The sequence below is a fragment of the Dipodomys merriami genome, unplaced genomic scaffold, assembly GCF_024711535.1.
Source record: "Dipodomys merriami isolate MVZ:Mamm:240054 unplaced genomic scaffold, mDipMer1.0.p SCAF_3, whole genome shotgun sequence".
NCBI lineage: Eukaryota > Metazoa > Chordata > Mammalia > Rodentia > Heteromyidae > Dipodomys > Dipodomys merriami.
This window is the reverse complement of record NW_027204492.1, coordinates 1,881,597-1,894,638: the sequence shown is the minus strand read 5'-3', so window position 1 is coordinate 1,894,638 and position 13,042 is coordinate 1,881,597. Positions and strand designations below refer to the sequence as shown.

Below are 13,042 nucleotides of genomic sequence, written 5' to 3'. Positions count from 1 at the left end.
CCATTGCCCTAGAGAGTCCACGGAAGAGCTATTTTGAGTCCCATGCTCCCACCTGGGTTCCTCAGCTGAGACAGTGGCACCAGCGTCCAGAGCCTGCTGTTACAAATGATCTCCAACCTACTGACTTAAACAACAGAAATTCAGCTGGGGAATGAGGGCTCATGCCTCTAATCCTAGCTACTCAGGAGGCTGAGATCTGGGAACTGTGGTTCAAAACTAGCCTGGGCAGAAAAGTCCCAGAGATTTTGATCTCCAAATAACTACTCCAACATTGGAAGTGGCACTGTGGCTCATGGCGGTAGAGCACTAGCATTGAGCATAAAGAGCTAAGGGACAGCACCCAGGCCCTGAGTTCAAACCCCATGACTGACATAAATAGAACAAAACAAAACAAAAAGAAAACCCAGAGGCATTTGGGTTGGGAATGTGGCTCAGTGGTAGAGTGCTTGTTTAGCATGCATGAACCCCTGGGTTCGATTCCTCAGTACCACATACACAGAAAAAGTCAGAAGTGGTGCTGTGGCTCAAGTGGTAGAGTGCTAGCCTTGAGCAAAAGAAGTGCAAGGACAGTGCCCAGGCCCTGAGTTCAAGTCCTAGGACTGATTTAAAAAAAAAAAAGAAATTGTCATTTCACAGTTTTAATAGTCAGAAATCCAGAGTGAAGGTATGTGCAGGGCTGTGCTCGCTCTGAAAGCTGCAGAAGAGGATCCTTGCTTTCCTCTCCCAGATTCTGCTGGTGGCCAGCAAACCTTGGCTTGTAGCTGCATCACTCCAATCTCTGCCTCTGTCATGGCCTTCTCCCCTGTCTGTGTCTCTGTGTCTTCTGCTGTCTTTACAAAGGACACATCATTGGCTAAGGTCTCACCCTTATCCAGTGTGACTGGCACTATTTCCTCCTGTTCTCTCCCTGTCCCCACCTTGCCCTACTGTCCCTCCCCTGTCCCAGGTGCACCAACATCTTGAATAGCAACGGTGAACTTCGAGGATTTCGTCCACGGGACCGGGATGACATGGTGAAGAAGATCATTGAGCCCATGGCTTGTGATGGCCTTCGCACCATCTGCATTGCCTACCGAGACTTCCCTTCAAGCCAAGAGCCTGACTGGGATGATGAGAATGAGGTGGTGGGCGACCTCACCTGCATAGCTGTTGTGGGCATCGAGGACCCCGTGCGGCCTGAGGTAGTCATTGTGTTTCTGAAAGCTGCTCTCGAACCTGCATCCTGGGCCCAAGGTTGTTCACTGCGGGGCAAGATGACGTTTCCTCACATTCAGCCTGTACAGTGTAAGGTTTTGGCCACAAACATGCATAAAGCAGACCTCTTTCACCTACCTCCTCCTGCTCGAGTTACAGGTAGAGCAAGCCATCCAGCCTCTGGAGTGTGGGGAGGCTAGGTAAGGTGGTTATTAGCAGACCTTCCTCGGTATACTTGACTTCTTTCCATGCTGGGCTCTCTTGCCCTCGACCTATGTAGAGATTCTGTGCTGCTCACCAAACGCCTGCTCCTGCTGGGCCCCTGAGGAGGCCTGACTCCATCTTCTACCAGGTGAGAGGGGAAAGCAATGAGACCTCCACCACCCGGGCCAATAGATTGAAGCGGGTGATGAGGTCTAGAGAGGAGTCAGGCATGGCTGGTCTGGAAGCTTGAGCCATATGGTTTGGTGAGCAGGGTGAGTAGTCAGCAGTCACCAGTCTAGATGGATCCAAGTGAGGTTCAGGACACCCATAGGGAGATGTCAAGGTGGCAGGTGGCTGTAGGAGTGCAGAGCTCAGACCTGGAGGGAAATTCCAGAAGCATCTTTATATGGCTGATGGCACCAGAGCAGTGTGCAGCTGAAACAGGCCAGACAGGGCGGAGAATGCTCAAGGTCCATAGAGTTGAAGCAAACAGAGTAAAGGAAGGTGAGTTAAGGAAGTTAAGGCCTTGATATTGGAAGATCATGGGCGACTTTGACCTGACAAGATTCTTGGTATTGGTAATATTCAGGCTTTTTTCTTTTAAGGTGGGAAAGCCTTGAGAGAGGCAGTCTGGTAGGACCCCCTGTTCCCAGACTCTGTCTATTGGTGCCCACCTCATGTTAGAAGCAGGGACACCTGGCTATTTCCTATTAGCCTGAAAGCACATATTTGTAGGGGCTTCCACTGGGGGGTCGGAGAAATTTCTTGCACTTACCAAAGATATTCAATTCAGAAGACAATGCTAGCCACATCTACACTGTGGCCGTGGGTCATTGTCAGAAGAGCAGCCCTGTGTTCCACAGACAACACTGTGTCCGTGGGTAGGGAGGGAACTGCTCTGAGAGAAACTACCTGAGGCTGGCCTGGGAGAAGACGGCTGGATGGGGGATGAACTACAGCAATCAGCATCGGTGCAGGGAAGGAAGGCAGTGGTATGTGGTATGACACCCTGGACTAGCTGGGCAATATTCCTTTTTTTTTTTTTTTTTTGTCAGTCATGGGGCTTGAACTCTGGCCCTGGGCGCTGTCCCTCAGCTCTTCAGCTCAAGGCGAGCGCTCTACCACTTGACCCACAGCACCACTTCCAGTTTTCTGGGGGTTCATTAGAGATGAGTCTCATGCACATTCCTGCTTGGGCTGGCTTTCAACTGCGATCATCAGATTTCAGTCTCTGAGTAGCTAGGATTACAGGCATGAGCCACCAGCGCCTGGCTAATATTCCTTTTTTATGGCCTCCTGAGTTGCTAGGAATACAGGCGTGAGCCACCAGCGCTCAGCTAATATTCCTTTTTTATAAGTTTTGTCTCAAAAAACCAGACACTGGTAAATCTTGAGAAGGATATAGCAAAGACCCAGCTTTAGTGCGTACCACGGCGGGGCATCTCAGGGCAAGAAAAGGACAGCCAGCCTAAGTGATGGCAGAAGGATGTGGGAACAAGGACAGCTCTTTTCAGCTTGAGATACTTGAGGGAGAGTTCAGGTGGCAGATCACAGCGGTAAAGCCAGGTGGAGAGGTCAGAGAGACCAGCCAGCTGGGTAGTGGCCAGGGAGGGAGAACAAAATGCCCAGCAAATGCTTTTATGCTGAAAGCAAGTAGGCGGGTTAACTTGCTGGGTGCTTGGAGGCTTGGGTGGCTGTAGCCAGAGGAGAGCCGAGCGAGGGGCTGTGTTGACCAGAAGCTGGAGGTTGGGTGATATTAATGCTGGCAACTTCTCCAGATACACCGTGGAGCCTTCAGGAGAAAGCAGAGAATGGGGCTGAGCAGATGACAAGGGATGATTTGTCCCACAGGGAGCAAGAAGTCCTTGGAGGAGGAGGGAAGAGGCTTCTTTTTTTGCATATTTTACTAATAAAATTATATTGCTATGATGAAGGTTTTGTACAGAGGGGTTACAATTCCATAAGTCAGGCAATGAGGACAATTCTTTTTGGACAATGTCACCCCTTCCTTGTCTTCCCTCCAGCTTTCCCCCCTCCGTTCCCTGCCCACAGGTTGCTTAGTTCATTTTTTACATAGTGTCTACTGAATACCATGAGTGCATTTGTTCACCCTTCCTCTCTTCATTCCGCCGCTTGACTGGGAAGCTAAGAACCTAGAGACCCTGTCCCTGGGTCTCAGGTTCATTGTGGCCACTAGGTGGCAGCAAAGGAAGCATTTTTCCGGGCGCTTCAGGGAAAAGAGCTGCCAAGCTACTTCTACCTTCCTGTAGCTCATGACCTTATCCAGTACCCCAAGATCCTCAAAGAACACAAAGTGATCCTTTGGCTGGAAGCAGAAAGGCACATCATGGGAACATGCAGGATGCCCAGTTCCTCCTGTGCCGTACTCCTCCAGGCCTTGTCTATTCCTGCCAGTTGGCAATATTTGTTCCAATCTCATAGCTGGTCTCCTGGGTTCCCATTCTCTACCTGGTTGGCCTGATTTGCACTCAGCACTGGGGCTTCTTGTTCTTGTTCCCTTGATCCAGACTCTAATACCACATTTGGAAATGAAATGCATGCATAACCAATAATGTTCCATTTCCCATAGCAAGTAGATCATGTAAAAGTTAGAGCTCCAAGAGGGGGAAAAGAAGATTAATTCCAGAGGCAAATGTCTTTGATTTTATATTGTAAAACCAGACAAGAGGTAGAGGTACCCAGAGCTTGGACACAAGCCAGGATGGCTAACCTAAGTCAGGGCTGTGGTGGACCTGCTTGTGACCAGGGAGCCAGCAGAGTGGCCAGGGTTGGGAGGCCCCTTCCTTATTGTTCTTCAGAACCAGGGAGCCACCCTGACAGCCAGCCTCCCTGATAACCTGTGTGAGTCCTGCTCAGCAGCTCTGGGCTTCCATCTTTCAGCTAGAAAATGAGGTTGATGGAGTTGGGTAATTCCTGTGAACACTCACAGGACCTATCCAAGCACAAAAGCTTCCAGTGGCTTCTCTGGACCTTACCCTTGCTGCCTGGACCTGGATGTGAATCATCTGTCTCCTGAAGCTCACCAGGAGACAGTAGGGGGGGGGAGCCTGAGGGACCAAGGGGAGCACCTGCCCCCTGCAGGCTGTGCTCCGCACCTCCCCTCTCCGCAGAGCCCCAATACCCATCATTGGGCACGCAGGTTCAACTTTGCTGGACATTTAGCAGCTATAGATGTTGGTAAAGGGACGGTCCAGGGGCTAACTATGTCTTTCATTGCTTACCCCGCCCTCTTCTCTCGTCCCTTCCAGGTCCCTGAAGCAATTCGCAAGTGTCAGCGTGCTGGCATCACAGTCCGCATGGTAACTGGGGACAACATCAACACAGCTCGAGCCATTGCGGCCAAGTGTGGCATCATCCAGCCAGGAGAGGACTTCCTGTGCTTGGAGGGGAAAGAGTTCAACCGGAGAATCCGCAACGAGAAAGGCGAGGTAGCTCTGTCACCTCATGCCTGGTGCTGGCTACTCCCCTACTCTGCCCACCCCTCCCACCCCACCCCTGCCTGTCCACCTAGTTTGGCTCTGCAGCATCTATGTGCTTCCCCCAGATAGAACAGGAGCGGCTGGACAAAGTGTGGCCCAAGCTGAGGGTGCTCGCCCGGTCCTCTCCCACTGACAAGCACACTCTGGTTAAAGGTAACTGAGCCCATGTTCTGTCTTCCCTGGGGGGGGGGAGCTGGCATCCTGTGTTATCGCCTCTTGGACACCCTAGGCCAGGCTCCCAAGTGAATCTCCAGGGCCTGCCTAAGAAGCCAGGGTCCTTGGCTCTAGAGCTATGCTTCTGGAGAGTGGTTGATAGAAGATTCCTAAGAAGCCAGGCACTGGTGGCTCATGCCTGTGATCCTAGCTACTCAGGAGGCTGAGGTCTGCGGATTGTGGTTCAAAACCAGCCCACACAGGAAAGTAGACGCTTATCTCCAATTAACCACCTGAAAACTGGAAGGGGCTCTGTGGCTCAAACTGGTAGACCAGCAGCCTTGAGCAAAAGAGCTCAGGGACAGCAGCCAGGCCATGAGTTCAAGCCACATGATGGACCAAAAAGAAAAAGAAAAACGAAAGAAAATTCTTAAGAAAGAAGAGCAAATAGAGGCTGTCCACTCATTGGAACCGATGGGGAAACTGAAGCCCAAGTCAGAAAGGCATTTAACCAACCATTCCACCAAATCACACCACACTGCCTTTGTGGGTGAAGGACTGAGGTGGGAGGAGGGACTTGATCAGAAGGGGACCTGGAACGTAAAGGAAGCCCACTCCCACAATTCCCTTGGCCAGTCCCCCAGAGTGGTGATGACAAATGGCACCAGCCCTGCCCTGCCCCGTTTTGTGTTCCAGGGATTATCGACAGCACCACCGGTGAGCAGCGGCAGGTGGTGGCCGTGACCGGGGATGGCACCAATGATGGGCCAGCCCTCAAGAAGGCAGACGTGGGCTTTGCCATGGTAAGGCACCAGTGCCAGCCCAGTTCACCAGGCAGATGAGACGTTATGTCTCATGGACATTAGCTTTGTACCAGAAAGTAGGAGCCAGTGTCAAAGCAGATTGTGGAGCACTAGAAGGTTCTTTCCCTCCCAACTGGCCCACTTGGACCCATATAGGCTCAAAATATTAAGGGACAAGTCAGTGGGATCCAGTTACACCACTGACAAGGGCACCAGAGGCTGGGTGCCAGTGGCTCACGCCTGTAATCCTAGCCAATCAGGAGGCTGAGATCTGAGGATCAGTATTCAAAGCCAGCCCAGGCAGGAAAGTCTGTGATACTATCATCTCCAATTAACTATCAAAAAGCTAGAAATGGAGGTGTAGCTCAAATGGTAGAGTATCAGCTTTCGGTGGAAAACGCTAAAGGACAGTGCCCAGGCCCTGAATTCAAGCCCCAGTACCGGCACAAACAAAAAGGCAGCAAGATTTGTCAATGATAGCACCCAAAGCAGACTCCTAGCCTCGGAGATAATCAGCAAAGTCTGCAGTGTATTCGTCCTCTGCACTTTGATCCTGTTACTCTTGTAGAGCTAAATTTTCCCCTTAAAACATTGATGCTGATGAGCGCAGTGGTCTGCTAGACACTGCCCACACAGCTGGCCCTGCCCTGCAGGGAACTGCAGGGAACTGCAGGGAACTGCAGGGAACTGGGCTTGGCAGATGAAAGCAGCAGCCTGGACAGGCCTCATTCCCAATCCTAGCACAGCGGCATATGTTTTATGTAGCCTACTAGGGGCCTAGTGCATCCTTCTAGGCGAGACCAAGCAGAGCTTGCCAGATGGGGGCCAGGCGTGGGGTGGGGTGGGTAGGGCCGAGCATCTTTGTAGAATTGTAGCTGCATCAGTATTCATATATTATAGCAGCAGGGATCCACCTTGCAGACCAATGGATGGGTTCCTTCCTGGCACCAGGGTCCCACGACCTCCCTAAGTAGGCAGTTTCTATAGAATGCTAAGAACAGACAGAGGACTGCGGTGAGGCCGCTTGTGGCAGCTGGGCCGTGTGGAAGGCCATGTGTATGGCCACATCATCAGGACCCTCTGTTTTGGAGCAAAGGCTTCACCTCGCCATACAACTTTCTGTGTGTGGCTCAAGATTGGGTTGGATAAAAAATAAGTACTGTTGAAGGAAGGGGTGATATTGTCCAAAAAGAAATGTACTCCTTTCCTGACTTATGTAACTGTATATCACCTTTATAATAACAATAAAAGTAAAAATTTTAAACAAAAAATAGTAAGGGCTGTCGCCTGTTACTGGCGGCTTACACCTGTAATCCTAGTTATTCAGGAGGCTGAGATTTGAAGATTGTGGTTTGAAGCCAACTTAGGCAAGAAAGTGCCTAAGACTCATCTCCTAAACAGCTGGAAGTAGAGCTGTGGTTCAAGTTGGAGAGCACTACCCTTGAGCAAAAAAAGCTCGGGGAAAGCACCAAAGCCCTGAGTTCAAGCCCCAGGACTGGCATTTAAAAATAAAAGAGTACTGTCTGCCCCAGGGGGACCTTATTTGGTAGGGAAAGGCAGCCAACCAGCCTGGGTGGACTGGTGGTCAAGTATGGGCTGAGAAAGGGGTCCATGGGCACTCTGTGCTTCTGTGCTATTCCCAGGGCATCGCAGGAACTGATGTGGCCAAGGAGGCCTCTGACATCATCCTGACAGACGACAACTTCACCAGCATTGTCAAGGCAGTCATGTGGGGCCGCAACGTCTACGACAGCATCTCCAAATTCCTGCAGTTCCAGCTGACGGTCAATGTGGTGGCTGTGATTGTGGCCTTCACGGGCGCCTGCATTACTCAGGTGGGCACCAAGGGCTCTCCCTCTCACAGCCCATCGGGCAACTGCTTTCTGAGGGCAATGACTGGCACTGAAGACCTAAGGCCAGAGGACCAGGTTGAGAGCAAGTTTTGTCTTCCCTTCAGGTTCCTTTTATTGAAATCAAATTCACACACTAAATCAATCACCACCTGAGGATGCACAATTCAGTGGGGTTTTCTTTTCAGTATACTTGCCGCGTTGTGCAATCAGCACTTGTAGAACTAGTTCTAGAACATTCTCGTCAATCCCAAAGGAAACCCTATACCCATTAACAGTCACTCCCCAGGTCCCTGCCCAAAATGAGTTGATCCTGGCAAACCCCAATCTGTTTTCTGTGGCTATGTTGTGGACATTTCACATCCAGAAAATCAGATCATAGGTGGCATTTAGCATGTAGCCTCTCTCTTAACATGTTTTTCAATATTCATCCATGTTATAGCTTGGGTCGGTACTCCATTCCCTGGTGTGTATGTGTGTGCCAGTCTGGGGCTTGAACTCAGGTCCTGGGCACTGTCCCTAAACTTTTTTGCTTAAGGCTACCACTTAAACCACAGCCCCATTTCCAGCTTTTCACTGATTAATTGGAGATAAGACTCCCATAGACTTTCTTGTCCATGCTGGCTTTGAACCACGATTCTCAGATTTCAGTTTCCTGAGTAGCTAGGATTATTTATAGGCATGAGTCACCAGCGCCTGGCTCCATGCTCCATTCCTTTTTCTTTTTTCTTTTTATTTGGTTGGCCATGGGGCTTGAACTCAAGGCTGGGTGCTGTCCCTGAGCTCTTTTGCTCAAGGCTAGTGCTCTACCACTTTGAACTTCAGCACCACTTCCAGTTTTTTCTTGTGGCTAATTGGACATTAGAATCTCATGGACTTTTCTGCCCAGGCTGACTTTGAACTGTGATCCTCAGTTCTCAGCCTCCTGAATAGCTAGGATTGCAAGCTTGAGCTACAAGCCCTTGGCTTTTTTGAAGACTGTTTAATTGAGATCTAATTCATGTGATATTAGTATTATAATAGTTAAAGTATTTTACAATGTACACAGGTTTTTCATAGGTATAGAGTGCTATACAACTTTCACCACTGTATGCTTCTAGAATATTTTCATCACTCCAGTAAGAAACCCTCTAACCATTAGCAGTCAGTCCCTATCCCCTTTCTCCCACCCCAAGGCACTTCTCATATGCTCATGAAATCATAAGAGTTCATTTATATGACACATGGCCTTATGCATCAGACTACGGTGAGGCTGCTTTGTGTGTGTGTGTGTCTGTGAACCACTACTACTGGGGCTTAAACTCAGGGTTTCATACTCTCCCTTGGCTTTTGTTCAAGGCTGGTACTGTACCACTTGAGTCACACCTCTGCTACTGGCTTTTGCTGGTTAGTTGGAGATGAGTCTCTCGGAACTGTCTGCCCAGTCAGCCATTGAGCCATGATCCTTAGATCTCAGCCTCCTGAGTAGCTAGGATTACAGGTGTGAGCCACCAGCCCCAGACTTAGGAGGCTGATTTTGAAAGAACAACCCAGAGGATATGACCAAGCAGTCAGTAAGCCAAGGTTTGGCCTTTTTTTTACTCTGTGGGGTGGGAGATAAGGACAGTAACCACAATTCTGGTCCTGAAAGGCAGTCCCCTGTCCCTGGGCCTAGGCTAGGGCACTGGCTGGGCCTTCAGGCCCCACTAAGAATTCAAACCATGCCTTCTAGATCACTCCCAGTAAGCAAGAGAAGGGAGATAGGTAGGCATCTGAAAGGCCAGCAGAAAGCCACTGCTAGCCTAAAGGAAACTGTGGGAATGAAATTCTCCATCGGCCCCATGCTGAGCTCTTCGCAGGCATTGCAGGCTTTCTATCTCAAGACTTCCCAATAGGAGTCTGGTGGCTGGTCCATGGAAGAGTGACTACCTGTTCTCTGCAGGACTCTCCTCTCAAAGCTGTGCAGATGTTGTGGGTGAACTTGATCATGGACACTTTTGCCTCTCTGGCCCTGGCAACGGAGCCCCCCACTGAGTCACTGCTGCTGCGGAAGCCATATGGCCGGGACAAGCCCCTCATCTCGCGCACCATGATGAAGAACATCCTAGGCCATGCTGTCTACCAGCTCACCATCATCTTCACCCTGCTTTTTGTTGGTAGGTTGGCCCTAAAGTGCTCCCTCCTTCCCTCCCTCCCTCCCTTCCTCTCTCTCTCTCTCTCTCTCTCTCTCTCTCTCTCTCTCTCTCTCTCTCTCTCTCTCTCTCTCTCTCTCTCTCTCTCTCTCTCTCTTTCTCTCTCTCTCTTTCTCTCTCTCTTTCTCTCTCTCTCTCTCTCTCTCTCTCTCTCTCTCTCTCTCTCTCTCTCTCTCTCTCTCTCTCTCTCTCTCTCTCTCTCTCTCTCTCTCTCTCTCTCTCTCTCTCTCTCACACACACACACACACACACACACACATTTTTCAGCTGTGTGCACAAGGTCTTCAGCACACTGTTGGTGCCCCGTGCGCTTGGGCCATGACTAGTTTACATTACGTATAATCCCTGCCAACCACAGAGCGAGACATCGCAGATTTTGGATGTTTTGGGTTTTGTTAATTCTGGTCCTTGAGCTCAGCTTGTTATTCACAGCTGGCACTGTGCCACTTGAGCCATGCCTTTAGCCTGGCATTTTGCTACATTTTAGAGATGGAATCTCATGGACTTTTTGGCCACGGCTAGGCTTCAAAGTGTAATCCTTCATGTCTCAGCCTCTTAAGTAGCTAGGATTACAGGTGGGAGCTGCTGATGCCTGCCTATATAGTCCTCTTGGGAGGGGGCGGTCGTGGGGCTTGAACTCTGGGCCTGGGCACTGTCCCTGAGCTCTTCAGCTCAAGGTGAGGACTCTACCACTTGAGCAACAGCACCACTTTCATTTTTCTGAGTGGTTTACTGGAGATAAGTCTCATGGACGTGGACGTTCCTGCCTGGGCTGGCTTTGAACTAGATCCTCAGATCTCAGCCTCCTCAGTAGCTAGGATTAGAGGCATGAACCACCAGCACCCGGCTACATAGTCCTTTTTGACAGAATGGCAAATGAAAAAGGAAGAGGCCTGCTTGGTTCCCTTGGCCCTCACTTACCTCTCCGTGGCCCCTCACTGTGGGTGTCCCACCAGGCACCCCAGGCTTCGTCAGCCCTCCCTCCCCCCTCCTGTGTCCTCCCTCCAGGGGAGCTCTTGTTCGACATCGACAGCGGGCGGAACGCACCTCTGCACTCACCGCCATCAGAGCACTACACCATCATCTTCAACACCTTCGTCATGATGCAGCTATTCAATGAGATCAACGCCCGCAAGATCCATGGCGAGAGGAATGTCTTCGATGGCATCTTCAGCAACCCCATCTTCTGCACCATTGTTCTGGGCACCTTTGGAATTCAGGTGAGAGGGGAGGCTCCATACTCGGCCTCTGCTACCTGCAAGACGCTGAGGCCCCGGGCTTCAGTTCTAGGGCTCCCCTGGTACTGGCCAGTTGTGCCATTCGTAATTTTCCTCCAACTCACACCCTTGCTGCACTCCAGGGCAGATGGTCTTTGCCCTCCAAACATGGCTGAGCTTCCTTGCTGGCTTCCAGAGGGATGGACGTGCCTGTACAACTGTGTTCTCTTTACAGGTGTCACAAGTAGCCCTTCCTGCTTGCCCCCCACCATGCCAGGGTCTGCCATTCCCATTCCTACCATCTAGTTCCTTGCGGTGTGGCTGTTGTAACTCTAAAAGGTTCTGTTGGAGATGTCAGCTGTGCTCAGGGGTGGAATGCCATCCTCTGCCTGCCACCATGACATGGATAGGCTGGGCAGCCCAGCTCTCTAGGAAGGACTGAGTGCTCTGATATATAGTGTTTTCCGATGGACTATAGTAAGGGCCAGTGGATTGAGAGCTAATTGCCAGTGCCCGTGCTCACACTTGTAATCCTAGCTACTCAAGAGGCTGCGTTCTGAGGATCATGGTTCAACACTAGCCTGGACAGGAAAGTCCATAAGACTCTCATCTCCAACTGAGCATCAAAAAAGCTGGAAGTGGAGTTTTGGCTTAAGTGGTAGAGCACTAGCCTTGTACACAAATGCTCAGACAGTGCCTGGGCTGAGTTCAAGCCTTAATATCTGCGTACACACATGCACGCACGCACGCATACACACACACACACACACACACACACACACACACACACACACACACACACACATACAAATAAAAAGAGATGCTTGCCACTGAAAGAGTTCATTACTCACAAATCCTAAGGGAGATATGCCATATTATGGGGGCTGTACAGAAGTTCTGGTCAGCAGGCAGACGGTGGGAAGATTTGATGGTTCCCCCAGAACAACTCTTAGTGAGGGGCCAGGAATCTTAAGATTGGTTGCTGGGGATCCTTTCAAGCCCATTGTGCAGCTTTCTTTGTTTATTTGGTACCTGGCGGGGGCGGGTGGGGGCAGAGATGAACTATGTACTGGGCAGTCTGCATTTGAAAAGCTTGCTGGCCTGGGACTATGACACCTCCAAAAGTGGAGGATAATGAGGCAGGAGGCAAGGCAAGATGACCTGCATGGTCTGAGGTCAGCAGCACAGGGTGTCTGCTGTGTGCAGGCAGGTTGGGTATAGAAATCATCTGATTTGCAGAGCTGAAATGCGGTCCATCCAGCTAAGTATGGGGCTTGAGTGAGGGGAGATGGAGGCTGACACATGAGGCGTTTTGCCCCCAAAAGGAAAGTCAAGCTGTCTCTCAGGGAACAACTAGCTCATCTGCCAAGGGAATCAGTAATCCAATGACTCTGATCAGGAGGCTCTGCCTTCCCAGGAGGCTAGGCGGGTCTGGAAGGCAGGCAGGAGCTGTGCTGGTGGTCCACTGCCACTACACCTCCATTCCCCTCCTCCTGCAGATCGTCATCGTCCAGTTCGGCGGGAAGCCCTTCAGCTGTTCCCCATTATCCACAGAACAGTGGCTCTGGTGCCTGTTTGTTGGCGTTGGGGAGCTTGTCTGGGGACAGGTAAGTGTGTCTGATCGGCCTCCTCCCCTTGCCCCTTCCAGTTGGCTCTGCTGCCGACACTTATAGTGGACAAGATGACTGGGTCCTGGCTAACCGAAGGCCCTTTTGTGGCAGCCACCCTTCCGCTCCAGAGCCTGCCCTTCGGGAAAGCACGTGGTGCGGTCAGATGGGCAGCCCTGCACAATAGGATTCAGGCCTGGGACATACTATGACCTGGAGGCACCAGGTGACAGCACCAGCAATGAGAACATGAGGGATGATGGCTGAGCTGCTCCCCTTTTCATGATAGCTGTCCATAACTGCCCCTAAAATCTGGATGGCTTAGGAACTGGGCTGCAACTTG

General features: G+C 50.9%; 1 protein-coding gene across 7 annotated transcripts in view; it reads left to right on the top strand.

Annotated features, from left to right (window-relative positions):
• Positions 1-13,042, top strand: part of Atp2b3 (ATPase plasma membrane Ca2+ transporting 3) — a 77,073-nt gene that overhangs the window by 40,783 nt on the left and 23,248 nt on the right. For all 7 annotated transcript variants that reach the window (XM_070039525.1, XM_070039532.1, XM_070039526.1 and 4 more), the window contains 8 exons: positions 947-1,181; positions 4,668-4,847; positions 4,964-5,051; positions 5,748-5,854; positions 7,498-7,689; positions 9,626-9,839; positions 10,884-11,095; positions 12,592-12,699. In XM_070039525.1, coding sequence (XP_069895626.1) covers positions 947-1,181; positions 4,668-4,847; positions 4,964-5,051; positions 5,748-5,854; positions 7,498-7,689; positions 9,626-9,839; positions 10,884-11,095; positions 12,592-12,699 — 1,336 coding nt within the window. The remainder of the gene's footprint in view (positions 1-946; positions 1,182-4,667; positions 4,848-4,963; positions 5,052-5,747; positions 5,855-7,497; positions 7,690-9,625; positions 9,840-10,883; positions 11,096-12,591; positions 12,700-13,042) is intronic.